Source organism: Tursiops truncatus, chromosome 13 (assembly GCF_011762595.2).
Source record: "Tursiops truncatus isolate mTurTru1 chromosome 13, mTurTru1.mat.Y, whole genome shotgun sequence".
NCBI lineage: Eukaryota > Metazoa > Chordata > Mammalia > Artiodactyla > Delphinidae > Tursiops > Tursiops truncatus.
Window position 1 is genome coordinate 43,588,629 of NC_047046.1, and position 24,051 is coordinate 43,612,679.

The 24,051-nt window shown below is 38.5% G+C and overlaps 1 protein-coding gene across 1 annotated transcript in view; it reads right to left on the bottom strand.

Annotated features, from left to right (window-relative positions):
- The window catches only part of CDH2 (cadherin 2), a 215,441-nt gene that overhangs the window by 35,882 nt on the left and 155,508 nt on the right, over window positions 1-24,051 (bottom strand). The window contains exons 4-11 of the mRNA XM_019930350.3: window positions 23,785-23,931; window positions 21,889-22,044; window positions 17,518-17,662; window positions 14,666-14,838; window positions 6,582-6,719; window positions 5,720-5,905; window positions 2,860-3,113; window positions 1,295-1,437 (exon numbers count right to left, since the gene is read on the bottom strand). Coding sequence (XP_019785909.1) covers window positions 1,295-1,437; window positions 2,860-3,113; window positions 5,720-5,905; window positions 6,582-6,719; window positions 14,666-14,838; window positions 17,518-17,662; window positions 21,889-22,044; window positions 23,785-23,931 — 1,342 coding nt within the window. The remainder of the gene's footprint in view (window positions 1-1,294; window positions 1,438-2,859; window positions 3,114-5,719; window positions 5,906-6,581; window positions 6,720-14,665; window positions 14,839-17,517; window positions 17,663-21,888; window positions 22,045-23,784; window positions 23,932-24,051) is intronic.

A 24,051-nucleotide genomic window follows, 5' to 3' on the forward strand; every position in this document is an offset into this window, starting at 1 on the left:
TTCACTGTGGAGAAAGCTACCACTTACATATGGCGAGACAAGATACAACACACACGAATGCTGTGCTTTGATGTGAAATGGCAGAAGAGGTTCCTGCCAAGTTTCAATTCTAAATATTTGAACAGTAGGTCTCATATTAGAAAGTATAAGAAATATTGCTTTGGCCCTGTCACCTTGTAGATTTCTGACAGATAATGATCTCATTGAATCTTATTATACAGGATTTGGAAAGGTTCTTTGAAACTGTTCTTATCAAAAATGTTGATATGCAACGTTTTTCAAACTGCATATCTTGGCCACCAAATAGAAAAGCCTACTATTTTTATTAGATGCTAACATTCATAGTCCAACATTAAAATGATTTTAAAAGATGGTCATGATTCAGTTTTAAAACTATTAACACATATAGAAATGTTTATTTGAGTGTTTAGTTTGTGCCAGGCACTGTTTTAAAATCTTTACATGTATAAGCCTTGTTATCTTTCCCTGTACGCTATGAGTTACATACTGCTACCATTATCCCTATTTAACAGAAAAAGGAAATGGACAGCTTTAAAACCTTGTTGCCAGTCCTGCAGTTAGAAAATGATAGAACTGGAGTCTGGACCCTGGGGGTCAGGTGGAACTTCAAAGCTTCACTCTTAAACCATGTCATATTGAGAGCTGAAACAAGTCCGACTCCAGTTTAACTTGAGTCATTTTCATCTTACATATCTCAAAAAAAGTGCTCTCTGTTAATATCAGCCATTTAGAATCCAGCAGAGACCCAGAAATAAAAAAGATGCTAAACTATATGTTTATGTTTTTCAAAACCAACACACTAAAGCTCAAGTACTCAATTATTTCAATTTAGGCATGAAATTTAGAGTTTCCTAGCCTGTGGCAGACTAGAGGTAGAGAATTAGAAAAAATGCTAGATACAGACAAACTAATGGCAACAAACACATTGACTAGAAGAAATATAAAAAGACCACCTCAAAAACCACTGTGTCTGGGCCACTGAGGCATCAAGGTGCAGCAGGGCAGAAAAACCACAAAGGCTTGTGATCACAATACTAGGTGACCACGGAGGGTATAAGGACATTGGGAACATTCATTACAGAAGACAGGGGATGTATCACAGAAAGCCCAGTGGAAATGGAAAATAGAAATTGGGGCCTTAGAAGAATGAAGGTCAGTTTTCTAGACAATTGGGTTTTGTAGAAAACTTCATTTCCTGATGATGCATTTGTGATAAGGCTCTACGCGCTTAACAACATCCAGGATAATAGAGTGACTATATTTAATTACGTACCATTGTCAGAAGCAAGGAAAGTAGCGTTATATATATTATTTTTCACATTTGGAGATTCTCTGTCCAAAACAGCAATTGTAGTTATCTGCCCATTCACAGGATCTATTTTTAGCCAGTTGGCAGGATCAGATAATTTTGTGTATCTACAAAATGAAAGCACAATACATTTAATATTTTTGACATGACACTTAAAAAATAAAGCCTATTTTTCAGGTTTAGTCCCAGGTGAAACCGGTGCATTAACTTGCATTTTTGTAGATGATGGTTGGACATGCAGCCGTAACGCGGGAAAGAATTTCTGTGGCAGTGGTTTGGGGAGGTACATGAAGGTTGTGTGCTGCGTGGCCAGGCGCACAGGAAACATTGCATAGGTGTTCCAGGGGAAAGACCAGGAGCCCAGTCTCCCTACTGCAGTTTGGGGTTAAGGGGGATTTGACAGATCTGATTTTAAGCTCTTATCTAGTTCATAGGATAGCAACGGTGCAGAAAAAATAGCTCAAATATATCTTCTAAGCGAGCAGGAGCCCTAATGTATAGGGCTGAAGAGACATTTTCATAGAAGTTGAATTTTCTATCACAGAACACTCCTAAAACGTTTACCACCTTATCATGGTGGAGATGTGGTCACAGTGGGGAGGACCTCCCCCCGCCCACCAATTCCCATTCCTCCTAGGATCTCCCCACCTGGGCCAAGCCTCAGAACTACACCCTTCAAGGCAAGTCCCATGGTCTGAGCAGATTTATCTGTATCAGCTTAACCTCCTTTTTTATGTGGCGTGGGGATAAGCTTTTCAAGCTTGGAAACCAATAGACAAATTGGAAAACATATCCTATGTTTTGAGAGGTAAACATTTGCAGGAGTCCAGGATACCTATTCACTAGCTATTTCTCTATCTTGATTCCAATGTATAGAGACATGAAGAAGATACGCAGTTATTCTGAATCTGTTAGCAACAGTTCTGAAAGAAGTTAAATAAAATATGAGCTAATTTTAAAAATGACCATCACCAGCGATGGATAACAGTCATGTGGAGTATGCTCTGCTAACCATCTACTCCCTCATTAGGAAGGATAAACTAGACTTTGCTGAGGCTGGAAATCTTTACACATATGTTTTGGAAGTCCTACAACCACTGTGCAGGTGAGGGATGAAGATAATTAGCTCTTATATCTTGGTGTTGGCATGAGTTTTCTTTTCTTCCTGATGTGTGGGGAAGAGGTAAATGTTATAAGCTTCTGAGACTCCCCTATTTACTCACAGGAGAAACTTTATGTGATGGTTGGCATAAAAGCACAGGCTAAATTATTACTAAAGATTTTAAAAAAGGAAAGAGGACAGGAGAAAAGAGGCTGAAAAGTTATTTCTTTAAATAATACATGAGTAGATCCATCTTATATTTCCGATATAATACACTCATGGGTCCACTGAAGAAACTTCATCAAAGAATTAAAAATAATCTCGTAATAAGGAGTTTGCGTGCTAATGAAAATTTCTCACTCAGATGGCGAATAGATTTTGTGCACAGCATAGAACAGAACGTAAATTACAAAATGGCATTTGATACCTAATATTTTGCTGCATATATCGATCTGGGTCCTGAGCAGTGAACGTTGTTAACATGGTACCGGCGTGAAGACCTTCCTCTTGGCGAATGATCTTAGGATTTGGGGCAAAATAAGGGTTTTCATTCACATCAATAACCGTGACAGACACAGTTGCAGTTGACTGAGGTGGGTGCTGAATACCCTTGGCTAATGGCACTTGATTTTCTGCAGCGACAGTAAGGACATACATCCTATTTGTTTCAAAGTCGATTGGCTGGAAAAAGAAAAAAAAAATTTTTTTAAAGGAGAAACCGTCTTTTTGCAGGAAATAAGAATATTTGCATTCTGCAGTTTATCCTTCTAGCAACTCCATTTCTAAAACATTAATTTTTCATTCACTACACCATAGGTTCCTCTCAAATTTCTGGAAAATATGCATTAGCATGGCCATTGACTGAAACATTTATCGCAATTTAACCTACTTATATAAGATATTTATATATCTTGGGCATTTCACAGATTTATGTTCACAAAATAATGCTATTACTATTGCACGCTGTATTTATTTAGCTACATCTAACAACTGAGTTATTCTTAAGAACAGCACTGTTGACCAAAAATAAAAAAAATACTAAATAATCTGGGATCAAGTGAGAACATCATGGTGTCGATTGAACTCTCAAACACGGGTACAAAGACCACTCCTCACCCGGGAAAGCTTTTACCAGTCTGTGGTCAACAAAGTGGACAAAAGTGGACAAAAGAAAAACTAGAAAATGTGATTTTTTTTTCTCATAAAGCTAAACTTACTCTATTTAAAAGTATCATTCATAATTTGAAGTATACATTTTAGAGTACACACACATATACACCTTAAATAAACAGTAGTGTTTGTAGGTAGAAGGATTTTTATTTTTTCCTTAGTTAGCAAACTAAAAACTTTATTTTTTTCTGGCTGTTTTCCAGCATAATTTTGGGGATTTTACTGGTCTGTACAAATCCCAAATCTAAGAATGCCACTCTAGATAAAGGCAATGAGTGAATAACCTTAATGTAAATATTAACTTCCAGAGTTCCACTGAATCCCATTGTCAATAGAAAAGTTACCAGGAGTCAAGGGACCAGACTGGACATTCCCTCTTAATTTCCCTGATCATCTTCTAGCTGAGGTGCAGGTAAGCATTACTGTGCATAACAGTATGAAAAAAAGAGCTTGGCGAGCTCTCATGCCATCCTGGAGAGTCTAAGAAGGACCAAGGGCAGCAGCTACGAGAAAGCCACGATATTAGCACAGACCACACCAGTTTCTTCACCTAGACCACCTCCTCAACTCTTCAGAGTTTCTTCCCTCTCACTCTACAATCCCCAGTTCAACTTCCCTTTCTGAATTATTTTCAACAAGACGGCAAAGAAGCCAAGGAAGAAGACAATTCTTTTGAGTAAGCGCATTAGCTCCATGAAACATCCCTGACAACATTTACTTTTGCTAAGACCTTTAATGGGTATTAAGCTTATTTATCCCACAGAACAACACTGAGACTTAGGTACCAGTTATCTCCTCACTGTCTGTGTAAGAACCTGAGGCTTAAAAAACCTGCCATGTTGTCTCCACTACAAAGGGCAGAGCTGGGATTCGAACACAGAGGGGTGGCACTGTCACTCACTATGCTGTGTTCAGAGAATTTCCCACTCCCACCTCAAGGGGGAGACTACCGTTCTACTCACGCACATATAACATTCTTGGCAACGGAGCCCTTGGTACACCTTTCTCTGCAAGACCAACATTCAGGTTCCCTTACGAATCAAGAATGTTGGGATGTGAGGCAAAGAAGCAGCTCTCTTCCCTGGATGGCTAAAAAGAGATGATCGCTTCAAAGAGCTCTTCCATCCGTTAGTACCATCTATTTGTTACCCTTGAAGTTAACATCCCTTTTACTTCCGGCACTCAGCTTTATTTTTTTTTGACAATTAAGGATCAGAAGGACCAATTTCTTGAAGTCTTGAAAATGGCACTTAAAAACAGCAATGTAGGGACTTCCCTGGTGGCACAGTGGTTGACCTCCGCCTGCCAATGCAGGGGATGCGGGCTCGAGCCCTGGTCTGGGAAGATCCCACATGCCGCAGAGCAACTAAGCCCGTGCACAACTACTGAGCCTGTGCTCTAGAGCCCGCGAGCCACAACTGCTGGGGCCAGTGCGCCTGAAGCCCGTGCTCCACGATGGGGGACGCCACCGTAACAAGAAGCCCGCGCGCCATGGCAGGGAGTGGCCCCCGCTCACCGCAACTGGAGAAAGCCCACGTGCAGCAACAAAGACCCAACGCAGCCAAAATTAAATAAAAAATTTAAAAAAAACAAAAGGAAATGCAAGCTAATACTTAAAAAAAAAGAAAAAAAACAGCAATGTAAATTCGAAACCTTTTAAGAGCATAGGCCCTCTCCTTGCCTACACTCACCCTGTATTACGTCTGTGATATTTTCTGGTTTGTTCCCTGAGCCAATACTCTAATAGCAACCTGTAGACATAAGAACAGTACGTGTGGGGCATCCTTCTTAATAGCTATCAATTGGCCATCAAAAATCCATGATGTAACGTATCACTAACATATCCATGGCACTGACAGCCCTGTTGAGGGCTGTCCTGTCTTCACTGTTAAAACTCCCCGATGACTGAAACACAATCATATTCCAGGGATAAAGTGAGACTATCTATGCTGGCCTCGGCCTAAGTGAAAAGTAACAAACGTGACTCCTCCAAATACATGAACTCAGATTCAGAGATGTTCAGAAGAAAAAAGTCCTGAGATTCAATAACAAACTAAGCAGTAGGTGGCATATACGGGTTGCTGCAGAGTGGCCATCAGAGAGACCATCGCACTTACTTTTACTACGGTGACTAAGCCGTCGTTACTGTTGGCGTCGGTCTGAATGGCAAAGCGCCCGGCGGGGTCCCCGCCGCTGATTCTGTAGACGGCGTTCCAGGCTGGCGTGTGGGGCTGATCCTTGTCTGTCACCGTTAGATTAGCAACTATGATATCTACCCTGTTTTCAGGGACTTCGCCATAGAACTATAAGAAAAGACAAAGCTCAGTCAGAGGAGCGACAGGCACCGCTGAAGGACGGTGTGTCTTGATGACCACACTGCCCTGATGTTACCACCCCATTACATCTTTATTATCCACACGAAACGAGGAGATCAGTAATGCAGGTAATCACAGCATTTATGTTTGACTTTAAAAATACTATAACTTTTTTCGGCCCTCAAATTTTTTTTTTGAAATTATGTTACAGTTTCATTAATATTAAATTAGCGTCCTTCGGTGAGTATCTGGGTGGGGGGGAGTGGGCAGGAGTCAAGGACTTGTCTGAAGGAAATCATTTTACTCAAGAGATCATAATGATATGCTGACAAAGTAGCATCTATCAGTCACGTGGTTCGTGCAACTGAAGATATTTATAAATATTTTGTTATAACAGCATAAAGTCTCTTTAGGGCATTTCTTCCAGGCAGCGTGTTTTAACAGCTTTATCAGTGGACTTGGAGAGAACGACAAAACAAATGACTTCGGTGCCTTATTTAAAACCCTGGTGTAAGTGACAGGAAACTTAGGAGTCAGTAGCCATTCTACAATGAGAAGAATGAAGCAAGTTCCAGCTCTGTTTTAACGCGTTTATTATTCATGACAAAACTCCTCAGTAATGGACCGCAGGCCTAGACTTCCGTGAGTGACAGTCTGTACTTACTGTCATGGCAGTAAACTCCGGAGGATTGTCATTGACATCTGTCACCGTGATGACAGCCGTGGCTGTGTTTGAAAGGCCATATGTGGGATTGCCTTCCATGTCTGTAGCTTGAATTATTAACGTATACTGTTGCACTTTCTAAAAAGACATAAAGATAACAACTTAATGCAACGAATTCCTCAAGAAGATGTAACAGTTGTTCTGTAAACGGCTCTTGATTACACACGGAAAGCACAGCATTAGTCACCCTGATTAATAGGACTCAAAATTTCCCAAGTGGAGTTTACTTTAACTTGTGAAGCACAGGTCTGGTCCTTGTCTAGAGAGATTTAACTATATGTTTTCGCCTCTACTGGCGGAAAGGAAAGCGTGGCAGATGTGTGAAATTCACTGCGAAGCTGAAACTTCCATCTGGTCTCAACCTTTCTTTTTCTTCTGAACTTCACAACATTGTCATCAAGCATTCAAGTCATGTGGTTTGTATTTACTTTCTCAGACGTTAATTTCTACTCGGTTTAGGATACTGAAAACAATAAAGAAACTTGAGAGAGAAGAAAGCATATATAATTCATAAAGTATATATGCTTTCCTTTTATATATCCTTAAAGATGTTCCTTCTATTATACCAAGGTTGATACAGTAATTTTCTCCGAATTTCCATTAGTGTATACTATTTACAACTATAGAGGAGAGAGACATTGTTAAATGAAGTCAAAACCAGAATAAAGGGTTTGTGTCTATATCCTTCATTTTGTAACACAGTAGGTATTTAATAGTTGCATACTCAGTGGACTGCTATTTGGGCAGAACACTCATTGGGTCCACAGACCTATAATGAATACGGATACATTTTCATATAGATGGTTAATATCAAATAGCATCACTGCTTTCAAATTCCAGACTGAAGTTTTTAAAGGGGAGCCATATTCAGCTGTAATGTGTCTCAGAGAAAAACCTTGAGATCGTCTGAAATGTCTACAGCACTAGTTGATGAAGTTCTGTATTAGGAAAACCTAAACAAAACAAATACCTGAAATCATTAGAAATCTCTGTGGAAATTGGCACAGATAAAAAACATAGATCATTGAAACATGTTAAAACATCCTGAACAACAAAACTCACTTCTTCATACAAAAATAAACAGTCACTGCAACGAGTAGTTTTCTCTAATTCTAAGTATAGCCAACATTATGAATGGCCACTCTTGAGGGATTTCTGGAGCTTAGAGAGAACAGACACAAATTGTAACTTTTGCTTTAGTTGTTAGTGGCAAAGGCAAGGCAAAGAAAGGGGTAGGAGGGAAAGTCAAACCTCACACATTCAATTTTTAGTGTCTGTCCACCAAGACGCCAATCTCTAGCAGTTATTTCAGTTCCTTTTCCTTTGTCTTCCAAAAAAAACACCCACTTTTTTGATTGGGAAAAAAAAAAAAAAAGAAACAAAGGAATAGTGTTGGTTGAGCCATTTTAATTTTTCTTAACCCATAACCCCTCACCATAATGCTTACATAGGCTAAAATATTTCTCAATGATTTCCATTCCCAATCAAGAGTGTCATTTCGGCATAATGCTCTCACAGTTAACAAGAGAATTTTGTAGGGCATTCAATTCAGCCTCCCAGCTGAAAATCATGAAAAATAAAAATTTGTTATGACTTTGAAATGCCATTTTTGTTGGCTGCTATTTGCAGAAACATGAACATTCTCAAAAAAGAAAAAAATGGAATTTTTTACAGAAGATAAAAAGTGCACATAGGTATTATCTGGAGATATGGTTCTTTGTTAATGTCTACTTCACAGTGATCTTTAGAATTATATAAGCATAATATGTACAATTTTCCACTGAGCTGAAATATTGGGATCAGTAGCTAATACCTGAAATTTCCCATTGCTTCAAGCGAGTCTTCAGATATCTAAGTTACAAAAGAACATTGTTATTTCTAAAATGCGGTGCTTCTTCGAGTAAAGAAAAATACCAACTTGGTAGATAATATAATCTCCAATTTTAAGTGCCTGATTGGTAAAAATGCTTTTACATTTAGTAAGGAAGTCATCGCAGTCTATGTTTTAGACAACCAAACTATTTAGAGCTTCTTGCCTAATTTAGTCACTTGGCATCTGGTTCTGAATGACTGACATTTAGATTTCATAAGAATTTGACTTCCCACCCTCATAGTTTCGCATCTGATCAAGGGGGCTTTGCTTAAAAACATTTCCTTGCTTTCTGTTCTAGAAAGGACAAAGTCTCAACCCCTCTGCTTGCTGTCAATCCTTCCATGTCTGTGACTCACCTTTCCCACCAAAGCTCTCACCTTCCATTCACTGACCCCATACCTTGAGCTGTTTGTATTTATCTTCAAATGCCTATCGCATCCCTGCGCCACTGCATTTGGCATTTTCCTCTGCCTGAATCAGTGGTTCTTAACTGGAGCGATTTTGCCCTACATCTCCCCCAGGGGATATTTGTCAATAACCTGAGACATTTTTGGTTGTCACAACTGGGTAGTGCTACTGACGTCTAATGAGTAGAGACCACAGACGCTACTAAGCACCTACGATGCACAGGACAGGCTCCCACAACAGAGACTTATCCTGTCCAAAATGTCAACAGAGCCGAGGTTGAGAAACCCTGGCCCAGAATACCCTTCCCCCTTTATCTGAGCCTAGCAAACACGAAGCTTAAAGTCGCCTCAGAGATGACTTCTGCAAGTCCTTGAGGAAGAGCTGTTTGCCTGCTCAGGACACACCTCTATCACTGTTTCTAGTTTCTGAGGCTGTTATCAGTCCATCTGTCTGTCCTCCCCGGCTACATACACATATACCCACACCCCTCCCCAGGGTCACTGCTTTGCAGACCTTTATGTCCCTGGCATATAGCGTAATGCCTGACACAGCATAAGCAAGGGACAAATGCTTTTGAATCTGTAGCTGGTGGGTGAATGTATGGGAAACCTCGGGCCTTGCATTATGTTATAAAAATCACTTCAGGTTTGGGAAAAACCATCTCCTTATTTACATGGCTAGCTATCATTTATTCATTAAAACATATATACTGGGAGCATAAACTAGCTCACTGTTTCCCAAACCGCTAAACTGATTCATATACCATCTTCCCAATTCTGCTATATCCTCATATTTCTACACCATGAGTCACTTACTATTTATCTTGACGTGAACTCCCTTTTAAAAAACAATTTATTGTAAAAGTACTGTAAATGGAAAAGTAGCATCACTTGCCATTAATATAACTCTAAAACTAAACATAGTACAATGCCTGTGCTCTGGCAGTCTCTATTTGATGGAGTAGCTTCTAAAAGACTTGTGGTCTCTGGTTTTCCCTAGAGGCTTCCCTACGTGTATCAGTTAAAACCATTATACTTGTGTGCCACACTTTTGAAACTAGAGCCCTGAACCAGAGTGCTCTAAGTGAACGAAGAGGTGAGAACAGTCAGTCATCCATTTGGCACACATTTAATGAGTGTCTACTAGGTGCCAGGCAGTGTAGTGCTTACCTGGAGAAAACAAGGAACAAAACCAGAGATGGCTTTGCTGCCATTAAGTGAAAGAGACAAATATGAATGGGTCACAGGGCCAAATGTGCAATGCAACCACGGTGAGAGTAGGAAGAAGTGATGGGAGGAAGCTTTCATAGGGTGCCTTCAACCAGTCCTCCAAGCCTGGAGGGAGGAATGAATGCAAGACGCATTTTGGGGGTAGACTGAGAGGAACTTGACGGCTAAATCTATCAGTGGATGGAAGGCAGGGCACAGGAAAGGGAGGTATAGACCATGATCTTGGGAAACTGGGGAGGTGGCACACTGATCACATGAAATAGAAAATTCCTCAGGAAGCACAGGTTTAGGGAGATGACAGGTTTGCTTTTGAAAAGATGCATTGAGTTCAAGGATGGACAAGTAAGTAATAATGTCTGAGAACTTGGGAGGGAAGTGCAGGTTCGTGACCCTGTTCAAAGTCTTAAATGCAAAGCCCCAGTTCCCTCATCTGTGAAATGGGGCTGACGGTGCTATCTACCTTGTAAGTTTGTGGGCTAAAACATTTTTTTTGAATGGTTACTGTATACCGGGGCATTGTTCTAAGGGCCTTGATAATAAAAAAATAACATTTATTGCAAAGGAGCACTAACTATGAGCCACACTATACATTGTGTCTCTTTTAGGCCTCAAAATAAACCTATAAGGCAGGTGGACTGTTTTCATCCCCATTTTACAGAGGAGGAAACCAAGGCTTAGGGAGCCAGGGAAGCTTTGCCCATTGACACCGAGTCATAAGCAGCTGAGAAAAGATTTGAATCCAGGTCTCTATGAGTCCAGAGTCTGTACCATTAATTGTTGTGCTATATGAGTGCCCTCCAAGCAAGTGGGAATATAGGCACGGCCTGAGTGAATCCTGAGTGGGGGAAGGAGGCGGAAAGCCAGATTCCAAGGAGACCAGGAAAAGGGAGGGGTGAGAGGTGAGTACGGGCTGCCCTTCTTAGGAGTCTGCTGTTGACAAGAAGAAAATCGAGTAACTTGAACTTTTCTTCCAGGTTCCTGTTCAAGGTGAAAAGAGGAGCACATGGACCTCAGTGAATACCAGGAGCTGGCAGGCAGGTATGTTGTCCACGTAACACGGTCTCCGCGTATCTGGAGGAACACACGCCACTGTGTGTGCCCTGGGGAGGGGCTGAGGACCCGGCTCTTGGAGAGTGAGCATTAGCCTGCTCTATAGAGAGATGGGACAGAAATCTTCAGGCAGGGGAAACAAAAGACAGAGAAGAATAGAATAAGTTCAGATCTGTACGAGGACTGACGTGTGGCTGTATGGGCGGAGGGCATCAGTGGCTCCTTAGCAGGACGTAAGGAATTCTAGGAGCTTGGACTAAAGAAGGCTTTGGGACCAGTGTGCTAGAGGGTCTGGAGCGCCACGTTAAAGAGCTCTGACTTCATGCTGTGGGTTGTGGATTATGAAGGAACCAGTGGGGTTTGTAGGAGGGAACCTGCAGAGGAGGGAAGACCAAGACCACAGGAAACAGGAGAACATTCCTTCAGGAGAGAACAGAGAATCGAGGGCACGAGTAAACGTATTATTGGGCGTGGAAAACAGGAAGCATAATTCTTTCTTCATCATGAGAAAAATTATGATGAAGAGTCAAAGTGATGGTGATTGTACACTGGATGCTGGGAATGGATTTATGATGGCAGCAGGGAAAATGAGAGTTAGTATGTATTGGACACTATCCTGAAGGCTTTCTGCCTCGCGTTACGTCATCCTTACAACCGTCCCATGGAGTAGATGTAATTTTATCACCCCCATTTACAGACGGGGGAGCTGAGGTTTCAGGTTAATACACTGAAGGTCAAATAGCCCATCACAGGCAAAGCCAGAATGATTCAAACCTAGTGAAGCAGAGGGTAACTCATCAGTAGTCCTGACCGAAAAGGGCAGGAGAGGGACATATAAAAGCTGGAGCAAAGAAGAAAATGCCAGGAATGGGTACCACCAAATCAGGCAACAAGAAGTCAGGTGGATAAACAACAAGGTCCTACTGTATAGTACAGGGAACTATATTCAATATCCTGTAATCAACCATAATGGAAAAGAACATGAAAAAGAATATTTTATAAAACTGATAAAAAGGATATATGTAAAACGGAATCACTTTGCAGTACAGCAGAAATTAACATAACATTGTAAATCAACTATACTTCAATAAAATAAATTTTAAAAAATGTATTTGGAAACCCCCCCCCAAAAAAGAAATCAGGTGGAGATTAAAAAATTGAAGACTGGCAAGTATGGTGGGTACAGCTTTAGGCCTGGAAAAACCCCAAGAATTGGAATTTTTTTAAACGTGGAGATGAAAGGTAAATAAAAAGCTGAATCTCAGTAAGCATTTCAGTGATTAGGAATCACTTAAAGGTGTCATCCATCCTGGGAGGATGACAACGGAAATGACTCAACGTAAAGAAAACTGTGAATTCTAATTGAAATAAAAGCACCTCCAGCCAGCACGGAGGCCCGGAGATGTCAGAATAAGGTACCCCCGGCCTCAGGCAGAATTACCATAAACCATCCAAGACAGATACGTTTTCCCCATGTTAAATGACTTTTAGGAAAGGAAGGTTTTCTGTAATTTTCCCTAGTAACTCGTTGTTGTGTTTAATAATTTCACTGTTAAGGAGCAATTTCTCATACTGTATCTAACCCGTGATTCACCAGCTTTGAATTCACGTCCACATTCATTTCATCGGGTCGTGGATAGCTGCTTCCGTTCACCGCAAGACATCCTTACCCAAAGTACAGCCTGACTTCTGACTTTCACCCTCTAAACTAAATACAGTCGCTTTGATTTTTAAATACAGTTGGTTTGCTTTGGCAAAACTATCTTTCATTCTCTATGCCTCTTGCTTTTCATAAAACAGTGAGGCTAAATGTGAATATTACCGTATGAAAACAAGATGAAGCTCCATTTCTGTATCTCACAATGAGAGTGTGAAATGAAAGAGAAATATTAGCTTTGGGAGATGAGCTATACCAACTTAGTATGTGAGCAGCCTGGCACTCAAGAGACAATATTAAAAAATATAACATATTCTCATATAAAATATAGCATTCATGCTGAATTTACTGACATTTAAGAATAGTATTTCATACAGTAATGGAAGAGGTGTAAAGACATACATGTTCCAAATATCACTGAACTAAAAGTACTACTGCAAAAACTAAATTTCAACCATCTCTGGTGCAAAACATTCCTAGAGGAAGAATTGTTGACACGTGGGAATTAATAAGCACAATGTAATAGCCATACATCTAACTCCTAAGTAAGGTCTCAGCTCAGTTGTGAATTAAGTAATCTTGATTGGCTCATATTACTTTATTAAAGTGTTGCTAGCACTATCTTGCGTATATAATGAATTGCAATAGTAATGTTTTCTTCAATCCAATTCAAGTGGATGCTACTTACTAAGGCAAATAAAGCGTCATAAAAACCAACTCCTAAAATCCTTGTCAATAGTATTTAGTATGGTAGGTCTAATGGTTGGTTCCTTTTGACACACATAATATGAGGTCTTATCACTACAAAAGCTGGCTCAGCCAGAAATCTACAAGCACGGATCTCTACGAGTTGGCACCTGGATAATTCACTCACACAGTGATCACCAATGCTCACTAATGACCTTGAGAATCTCTAAGGAAATGGTCAGAACAGAATAGAGAAAGGGTGTAAAAAATTTGTGAGGGCTAGAGTTTTCAGGAAAGGATATAAGCAGGGCTTGAATGGCAGCATGAAGAATTGGAAGCTTCAAGATCAAGAAAAATGGGCAAGACATTCCTGGCAGAAGGAATCACGTGAACAAAACACAGCAGGGTGCCGGAGCATGATGGGCTCAGGTCTGTCACAGCGAGATGACCCATCTGGAACGACTGAAATACCTATTCCCTCTCAGCCTGTGATACTACATAATAGTTCAATACTGTCAAGATTTTATGCCTTTGCAACAAAATATTAGGCCAGAAATGTGTTTCTCTGAATTTAGAACTTTAAAGGCTTGTCAGCAGAATGAATGCCATTCTTGGTGTTCAAACCTGTTAAATAAGTTAATCTTATTTAAAGTTAAAGGGAAGGAGATCATCTCTTCTGCACTAAATCAGGAGGCCACAAAAATACTCATCATACATGTTATCTGTAGCCTCTTAGAAATACGAACGTTAAAAATTATCCTAAATTTATGTATACTTTATTTGGGCATGATTTTTCACTTAATTCCTCACCAAAACCTTTGAATATGAGGGAAAACAGAAAAATGCCAAGAACTGTAAAAATGAGATGCCAGAGGGTTATTGGCATAACTTAGTCAATGATCACATTAAATATTACATGGACCAGCAAAGATTCATCCAGTATACCTAGATCATCTGACCAACTTGAAGTTCTGTAGAAAGCAGTACAACAGATTTCTTCGTGACCGTGAGCATTGTGAATAATCTTGTGGAGTCGTTATTACCTGGAGACAAACTGTATGTGACCCTGTGCACTTTTAAGATTACAAACAAATTCAAATACAGATGTCAGTTGGCTTACCTCTCTGTCTAGTCCAGCTGCCACTGTGATAATGTCCCCAGTCTCGTTGTTGATTGTAAACATGTTGGGCGAAGGGCTGCTTGGTGCCTGGGACAGGATTCTGTACCTCAGCATCCCATTGAGGGCATTTGGATCGTCAGCATCAATTGCAGTGACCGTCATCACATATGTTCCTAGACACAGCAGACATGGACAATGAATGGTCACACTTCATGTCAGCGTCTCCCAAACGGGAAGGTATATTTACCTTCTCCATCAATCTTCATTCCACTTTTTCAAAGCAACATGTAATCATTTCGACTTGATTAAAAACACTACTGATAAGAAGAGTACTCAATTCAAAAAATACTGGACATGGTTGTGATGCTTGAAAGGAAAATAATTTTTTTTTAAATTTACATCTATAAAGACTCAATGTTTCCATATACTTAGAAGACAAATTCACTGTATGATTCAAAGAAAGAACCCCTTTAGACCTTCACTGATACAAAATGCAAATAATAAGTAACATGGATGCCATCTGAAACTTCTTTTATGGCCACCAATGCCTTCCCTCTGCCGTACTTTTCCGTTATGCAGTAACATCTAAAATGACATGCTGGGCATGATTCTCCCCAATGCCTAAGTCACTTTCTGAAAGTAAGCCAGCTGCGTAAGGACACACACTCCATTTACTGAGGTCGTGAGGAATCATTCCATGCATGACTTTTTGGTACATTGAATATAGGGAGTTTTGCATTGTGGTTCATTATTTCCTAGGAGATTAAAAGAACACTGTAACAAACTCAGGGACTTCAATTTACTAGATATTGTGGAAAGGAAGTCTACAAAGCACCAGGATCAAATAAATTCCAACTAGCTAGACACTCTGTGCAACTGAGAAGTAGAGAGAAAAGTAGTTACTATTAAAGATGGTTTGTTCTTTGTGATCTTTATAAGAACTGGATTATAAAATGTTCCATCTCCAGTCTACCATCTTTGTAAGTACCCTATGGTCAGTTCTAGTTTAGAGCCTTTACCATTGCTGTTCCCTCCACAGGGTACGTTTTTTTGCCCCAGAATTAACGAAGGCTTGTTCACATAATTCAAATCTCTTTTCAGAGCTTGTCCCTCTAAACAAGACACGCTATTTGATGATATGCCAACTTTATTCTTTTTCCCAAAATTTTACTGCACATTTACTTGCTTGTTTGCCTTTTACATTTCTCCTCTACTAGATTTTAAGCTCCAACAGGGCACAACTAACTTGTCACTGCTGTATCCACAGTGCCAGAACACTGCCTGGCACACAGCATGTGCTCTATAAATATTTGTTGAATGAATGAATTGTTGAAACAAAAAAAAATATGTTTTGGAATCTTGAACCAAATACTGCTTACAATATTGCATCTTAGTCTAACTCAAGATTCATGACATTATCAAACCTTGCCTAGAAGGATGTTTTCAAACTTACACTGCAGGAAATCGACTCACGAAATGTCTTTATGTCTCCTGGTCACTGAGAGTCATTTATTTATGGGAGGGATTTATGGCAATTCATGCGTAATAAATATATCTGTAATGGTTTATTTTTGACAAGTTTTATGAAACAATACTTTTGATACAATTAGAAATAATAGAGGAAAAAAGAGAATGAATGATTTTAAAAGACCGAAAACCTTCCCCAGGCAAAAAAGCACAACGTTTATTTATCCTTAGAATATATGTAAAAGCCTTGTGTTTTAGTAAGGATATGTTTAACATTTTTTGATTTTTTTTTTTCCTGTATTTTAAAATACTGACGAATGCGACTCTGAAATGTGACTCAGAGCCACAGATGGTTGAACTTCCGGCACAGGCCCTGTCTTCCCACCCAGCTGCCTGCACACCCCACTCTTCTGAGGATACAGACAAGTGTATTTGGACCAGGAAAAGTGCCAGTTTAAGGCATAGTTGGCTATATCTATAAATTGGCTTATGCAAATCCAGTATAGATGACGAAGGAAACGCATAGCGTAAGTTGAAATGTCGAGGCTTTCTTACATACAAAATATTAAACTATAATTAATTAAGTCTCTCTAAATACCCAAACATCTCAGGAAAGCTGGCAAAATGTTTCCTTTCACCATCTCTATCCCAACTGATTTCTTGTCCACAAGTTTTCCAAACTCAAGAGACCTTTCTGGCCTTGGTATTCCACTGTGACTGAAGTTTACAGGGTTTTCAGTACAGAAGTCTAAAATCTTGGTCAAATATCACTTCACAACGGCGAGAGGCTTTCTGGTAGCTGCTCTTTCTAGGCTAGGTCACTTTCCATGACACTAGTTTAAATGCAAGGGCTGCAGAAGACATTAGGGTCACCCTGAAAGGAAGTATCTTGTGTAGCTAGAGAATCTGAGCTGTCACCAAGCCCCCTCTCTGCTTTTGGTTTTGCCCCACTGCCTGGTCCTAGGAACGCCACGTGTTTTAAGACACTCCAGTTGCTTTAGGTGCTGCTACGACTAATAAGATAAAATCTACACTTTACAAACAGAAAGACCCTGGTCTTCCAGTGTTCACTTCCTAGCTGTATGGCCTTTATCAACCATAGCAGAATCAAAGGATTGTATAGATTTTACAGTCTAGAGTCAGATACTGTAGCATATATTTTTTCAAAAGTGGAAAAAGTTATTGTAGGCAGTAGAGGGGTATTTTTCTGTTTTCTCTCTTCAGTCTGTTTTTCCCTAAGTTACCTTCCTTTTTGCCTAAAAGCAGCATGAATGAAAGAAAACAACACAAAAGGCTCACGTGATTTCTCCTTATCCTGCTTATATACGTGTTGGATTACATTGCATTTCCTCAAGCAATCTCCAAATTATGATCTTTGAACTTACCAGGCTTTGATCCCTCAGGAACCGTCCCATTCCAAACCTGGTGTAAGAACTCGGGTCTGTTATCATTCATGTCAATAACATTGATGACAATGTCAATCGGGTTCTCCACTTGGTTTCCATTAATATCCACTGCATGCGCCCTCAACTGCAAGAGTAATTAGAAAACAAAACAATTTAACAGATTTAGGTCTCGAGTGAGAAGATAAAAGACAACATACCCATGCTACCAAAACAGCACAGATGGACTGAAAACCAAAAGCTATTCGTCCCATCAAAAAAAAAAAAAAAAAAAAAAAAGGAATTCCCTGGTGGTCCAGTGGTTAGGGCTCCGAGCTTTCACTGGCGAGGGCACGGGTTTGATCCCTATTTGGGGAACTAAGGTCCCACAAGCAGCGTGGTATGGCCAAAGGGGAAAAAAAAAGCTATTTGTCCCATCAAAATTTAAGTTAGCCAAACTCTATATAATTAGGGGAGATGGAGTAGCAAAAGGTCAGCACTTGCTATCTGCCAGGCACCCTGCTCAGAGCTCTAGGGATTTTACTTTGTTTAATATATATACAAAAGAGTGAGGTAGAAACAAATCCACATTTGAAGGTAAGGAAATTGAGCTTCAGAAAAGCTACGTAACTTTACTCTGTTTACTGACAGAGCCCTTGTCCAAAGCCAGTTCTGTCCAGCTCCCAAATCCTTTTGCTAAGTCCGTACAAGAGTCAGGGTAATTAAAAATGTGGTACTGGCCTAGAATAGTCATAGAGAACAAGAGAAAAGGAGAGAATCTAGAAAGAATTAAGTGTGTACAAGGAATTTTGACTCTTTTTTAATTGTAAAAGTCACTCACTCATAAATATTAAAAGTACATAAGGCAGTTGTTACTCTCCCAAGGTTGAGTTCTCAGTATTATAGGTACTTTTCTAGAAATTTTATCTTTTTCTTCCTTTTTTTTTTTTTTTTTTTTTGCGGTACGCAGGCCTCTCACTGTTGTGGCCTCTCCCATTGCGGAGCACAGGCTCCGGACGCGCAGGCTCAGCGGCCATGGCTCACGGGCCCAGCCGCTCCGCGGCATGTGGGATCTTCCCGGACTGGGGCACAAACCCGCGTCCCCTGCATTGGCAGGCGGACTCTCAACCACTGCGCCACCAGGGAAGCCCTTTTCTTCCTTTTTAAACAAATATAATCACTCAGCTACTCTTGGCAAAGTATCTTCAAAATCTTTTCATCCGGAACATAGAAAACCATTTCAATCTTTTCAAACGCTATGTACTGTTCACTGAATTGTTTCTTTAAAAGAGAATGCTTCTATGATTTTCCTGTTAAGTATGATGCTGCTTGCTGGTTTCTGTCGGATATGCTTTATCAACCTAAAGAATCATCAACATATCCTTTTTTTATTTAGAGGTTAACACATGAAACAATGTAAATTTTATTACACTGGCCTTTTCAACACCTACAGAAAGAATTCCTTTTTCCCTTGACTTATTTAATACATTGATGGTATTAAATAATAATAATACTCTTATTACATTAAGAGATTCTTAATAATGAACTATCCTGGCCATTCTATAATTAATTCTATTTTGTTACGGATATTGCTCATTTATGTGCAAGTACTGAGAATCTGGAGATCAAGAATTCACCCCGAAATTGACCTGAAAATATTTATTTCCTGAGTTTTAACCACAGAAGTTCAGATAGTGAGAATTCGTACAGAAGAGAGATTTAGAATTTTTGATATTGATATTATTTGTATTCATAAATTAGAAACTAGTCTAATTAAGGACTGGTCTATTGTGTGCTGCCTTTATTTTTCTTATAAATGTGATGTTTTTGTGAAAGGCTTGCAAGTTTTACTTCTTTCTTTATGTTTTAGAACAATATAAAAAGCATTCGAATTACATGTTCCTTAAGGATTTTAGAAGAATTGGTTGATAGAACAATCAAGGCCTTTGGGAGGAGGGAGTTGAGTGATACTTCGGATTTAAAACATTTTTAGTTTTTTATATGCTTATTTGCTAGGGGAGTCTTGCTCTACCACATATCAATATTTTAATATTGATTTTAATTAATTAATTTTTTAATAATTTTCAAAACTTCAATAATCTTAAAAGTTTGTACAAGTGCAAAAAATTCAACAAATATATTAATGAGAAAAATAAGAGTCTAAAAACAAACACATGCATAGGTGGAGTAAAAAGTATGGAATGACATGCTAAATCAATGGGAATACTAATTCAATATATGGTGTTGGGATAATTGCGCTGGCCGTAAAGGAAAAGCAAAGTGGATCTATATCCCTTTCTTCTTTTACTAAACTAAACTCCACAGAGGTTGAACATGTAGAGGCAAAAATAAATAAATAAATAAAACAGATAAAATGGAGGAGATTAGCATCTTGGAGAGGGAAAAACCTTTATCAACATCTCTGGAAAGCCAGAATGCCTGATAAAATTAAAACAACAACAACAAACATCACCATGTAAAAACTGTAAGTTATAATAAGGTAAAAACTATAAACAAAGTTTAAAAATAAACAACAAAAGGGGAAATATATGACAAATCATGTATTAACAACGCTAGTAGATAAAAGGTTCTTAAGAGTACCGAAAAAGATAAACAACCCCCTGCCCAAATTCAACATAAGACAGGAGTAAGGATATCATGATATTCAACATATGCAACTTAAAACGTCAAGATAATTCTTTTACCAATAGTACTGGCAATAAATAAATAATGCCTGGAATTGATAATGGAGTGGAAAGTATCTACTATATAGTGGGAAGGTAGTGCAACACAATACAACTATTCTAGAGAACAATTTCACTATATTTATCAAAATAATTCCAATTTTAGGAAATTTTTCCAAGGATATAATGCGAAAATGTACAGAGAGATGTTCATTGTCACATTATTTATACAGTAGTTGTAAAATACAACTGAAAGAACTAAATTACCCAAATATCTACCAGTAGGTAATTACTTAAAATTACTTTAGAGCAATCAAAAATGATGATATAAATAAACAGTGATTTACTGACATGGAAAGATGCTAAATCTTATGATTGCTAAGTGACAAAAGCTGGTTTCAGAGAATGATCCCAATTTCAAAACAATACATTTATGAATCTATGCACAGAGAAATATCTTACAGAATATCACCAAAGTTAGGGAAAAAAAAAAAAAGAAAATGGTTAGTTTTATGTACTGGGATTTCAAATTCTTTTCACTTTCTTATTAATACTGTATTATTTGAAAAATTTCATTTCTGTATTATTTGAAGTTTTTACAATGTGCCAATATTCTTTTCTAAGAGAAAATGATACTTTCATTAAAAGTTTTAGTAATTCCTATAGAAACTGGAGAAGTAATAAAGATCAACTTAGGTTTCTATATTAAATGCATGAAAAAATTGTTGAAATCTTGTTCCAGAAAAATGTGCAAGCATGGCTAGAAAAAAACGAAAGAAAAATGCTTTCTGGAATTAAGACTTTAATATTAGGTAATTCTTGAGTTTTAAAATACTCATTACAATATTATTTTTAAATCAGTTTCAAACAAATACGTATATTAAAAAATATGAACATATAACTATATACAAAAGCTGTTATAACTTAATAGGAAAATGAATAAAATAGAAAAATAACACAAAAATTAGCATAAGAAATATAACTAGATAATATACCTAAGAAAAGATTGTTCAGACTGGCAGATTGATGAAACCAAGTATTGGCAGGGTTATGTGGAAAAGGGAAATCTTAATTCCCAATAGGCAGACCAAAACGGCACATCTTTCTGGAGTTAATATGACCAACAAATAACAAAACAAAAATGTGCTATCCATTTACTACGACTCTAATGGTAATAATAATACCAGCAGGAACAGATAAAATGACAAACATAAATGTATATTAATAAGAAACTGCTATTAAAATGACAGTTTATGTATTCAACGAATACTATACAGCCATTAAAAATGTTGTGGTCTTTATATAATTTATATGAAACAGTATTGACCCCTTTCATGTAAATTTGTTCTTATAAATTCTTAGCCACGTATCTGAAGGCAAGTATCAGCATGTAAACAGTAATATGATTTTAAGCAGTTTTAGTTTTTTCTTTGGCATTGTTTGTTTTTTACCACGAGCATTCATCAATTTTATGAAAACTGTAAGTTATAGTAAGGTAAAAACTATAAACAAATAAATAAAATATACAATAAGTAAACTTATTAAAAATAAACTGAAAAGGCTACAAGTACATTTCTGGTGTTAGAATCAGGATCAAAGCTTTAAGACTGACGTGAGAGGCAAATGTTAAACCCTGCACATATTTGGAAGAGTATTAATACAGAGAATTATCAGCTGGCTGAAATCTTACATGAAACCGGGCTATGAGCTCGCGATCCAGAGGCTTGGTCACTGACAGCTGACCTGAGATGGGGTTGATAATGAAGATACCAGTTGGAGGCTGGTCGGCTCCCGGCCCAGTTACGCTGTACCGCAGAGAGAGGTTTTTATCTCTATCGGACCTGATCTGAGGGTCAAGAAGACAATCACATTAAACAAGGGACTAAATAAGCTCATTATCAGAGACAGGGCATGCCACACCTCACGGTCTCTTCCAGTTACAAACGTATACCATCTCTTCCCAGAAAACCCTTGAAACTCTGCCTGTCCTGCCCCTTTTCCTTGCTGCTGGGTGATGGGCTTCAAAACGAGATGTCACCTATCACCAGAAGGACTGGGGGCAATGTTAACATCTAAAAGAACACACACTAGGAGTAGTGCAAAAGTCAAAATTAAGGAGCATCAGTTTTTAAACAGAATCAAAGTCTCTCCTGGGAATCTGGAGTTTAGAATATTTAACCCTGTAACAGGTGTCCAATTTAATGAAGATAGAAATTGTTTACTTTTTGCACGAGTTAGGATAAGAAATAATTGTCTCACCATAGTGTGAAAGAGCCTCACATGGGAACTCTAAGATTATGGTTGAGCCTGGAAGTGAGATTCCTGTACTTGCATCGTGCTGATGTTTTTCACTGCAACCAAAGCTTCCCATGTTATTTTAAGGTGGCACCTAATACCCCGAAGTCTTTATTAATAACAAAGCAAACAAGAAATGATTTTATAATATATCTCTATTACTCTTAAAAATTACACCCATTATAGGCTCACTGCCTTCTCCTCCAAATACAATTATTCCTGGAAAAATAAGTTTACAGATGAGTGGTCATAGGAACAGGTTATAAAAAGGGAGGAAGGAGAACAGTACAGAGAAAGGGCCAGCTGAGCAATACTGTTTGGAGGTGATGATACAAGATATTTGTGTATTAGGTAGATATCTTTAATCCAGTAACAGAATCCAGTTTTTGTTTTGTTTTGTTTTTTTAGCTAAGGCAAAATTCTTTTCTCATTCTCCATTAAAGTAGAAACACAGAAAACACCTCGATTGGGGGGCTACGTCTTTCATTGTTAAACTGAATTATAATGCTCATTACCATAGACTATACAACACAAATAAATGACTTATTAAAAAATACAGCTTTCTGTATGTATCTGTTGGAATGTTAAATTAATCCTATACAGAAACATTTACTTTCTACTAGATGGGAATACAATGACTTTGTCTTATTTTCTTTTTGTAATAAATAAAAGGTTGCTCATTTTACTAAACGTGTAGAGATATCCGTCATTTTGTTCTCTGGGTCCGATGGTATGCATTTAGAGTAAATGGAGAAAAATCTCACTCTTCAGCTCTGAAAGCCTATGTTTTTGCACAGCCCCAGGGAGTCTGTTAATGGTATCAGAGGTCATTTTTTATTTCTTTAGAAAACTCTCAAACGCACTTGGTACTGGCATTTTTAGCAATGATTGCCCCTTTATTTTTTCTTTGGCCCAAAAGCTATTTGTAGAGGGCAAAGATCATCACGGGGAGTGCAGATTTCAGACAGGGAAGCTAAGGTGTGTGGGAAAGGGTACGGTGTGGGTGTGAAGCATGTTGGAGCTAAGGCGTATGTATTCAGACACTGAACAAACTTTATCATCCATGAAATATAGGACTGACCCACAGAGTGCTCTATCTATAAATAATCTGAGGTAATGAAAAAATGGAGAAGAGACTGTTTATAACACTACAGACATTTCATCACTACAAAACAAAATATGTTTTAGTACATACATGTTGTAAACTCTACCTTGTGAAAAAAGAGACAAAAGCACTTCTCACATACACTTGACACATGCCATGGAGATCAATGAAATTGTGCCACCCTACCCTGACAAGTTCTTGAGGAAAAGGCCCTCTGGAGTTTTCTGGCAAGTTGATTGGAGGGATAACCCAGTCTCTCTTCTGCCTTTGTAGGTAGCCATTGTGCTTAGTCAATTGTCTTGGGAATACTATTTCTTCAATTTCTCGTGATTCCTTTGCATTAAAATACAAGAAGACATTCCTGAGTACTAGGAAAACATTTTCTGAAAGTACATCAATATCAATGGATACCTGTAAGCGTAGGAATCACAGTTTATTATGAACAAGAAAACA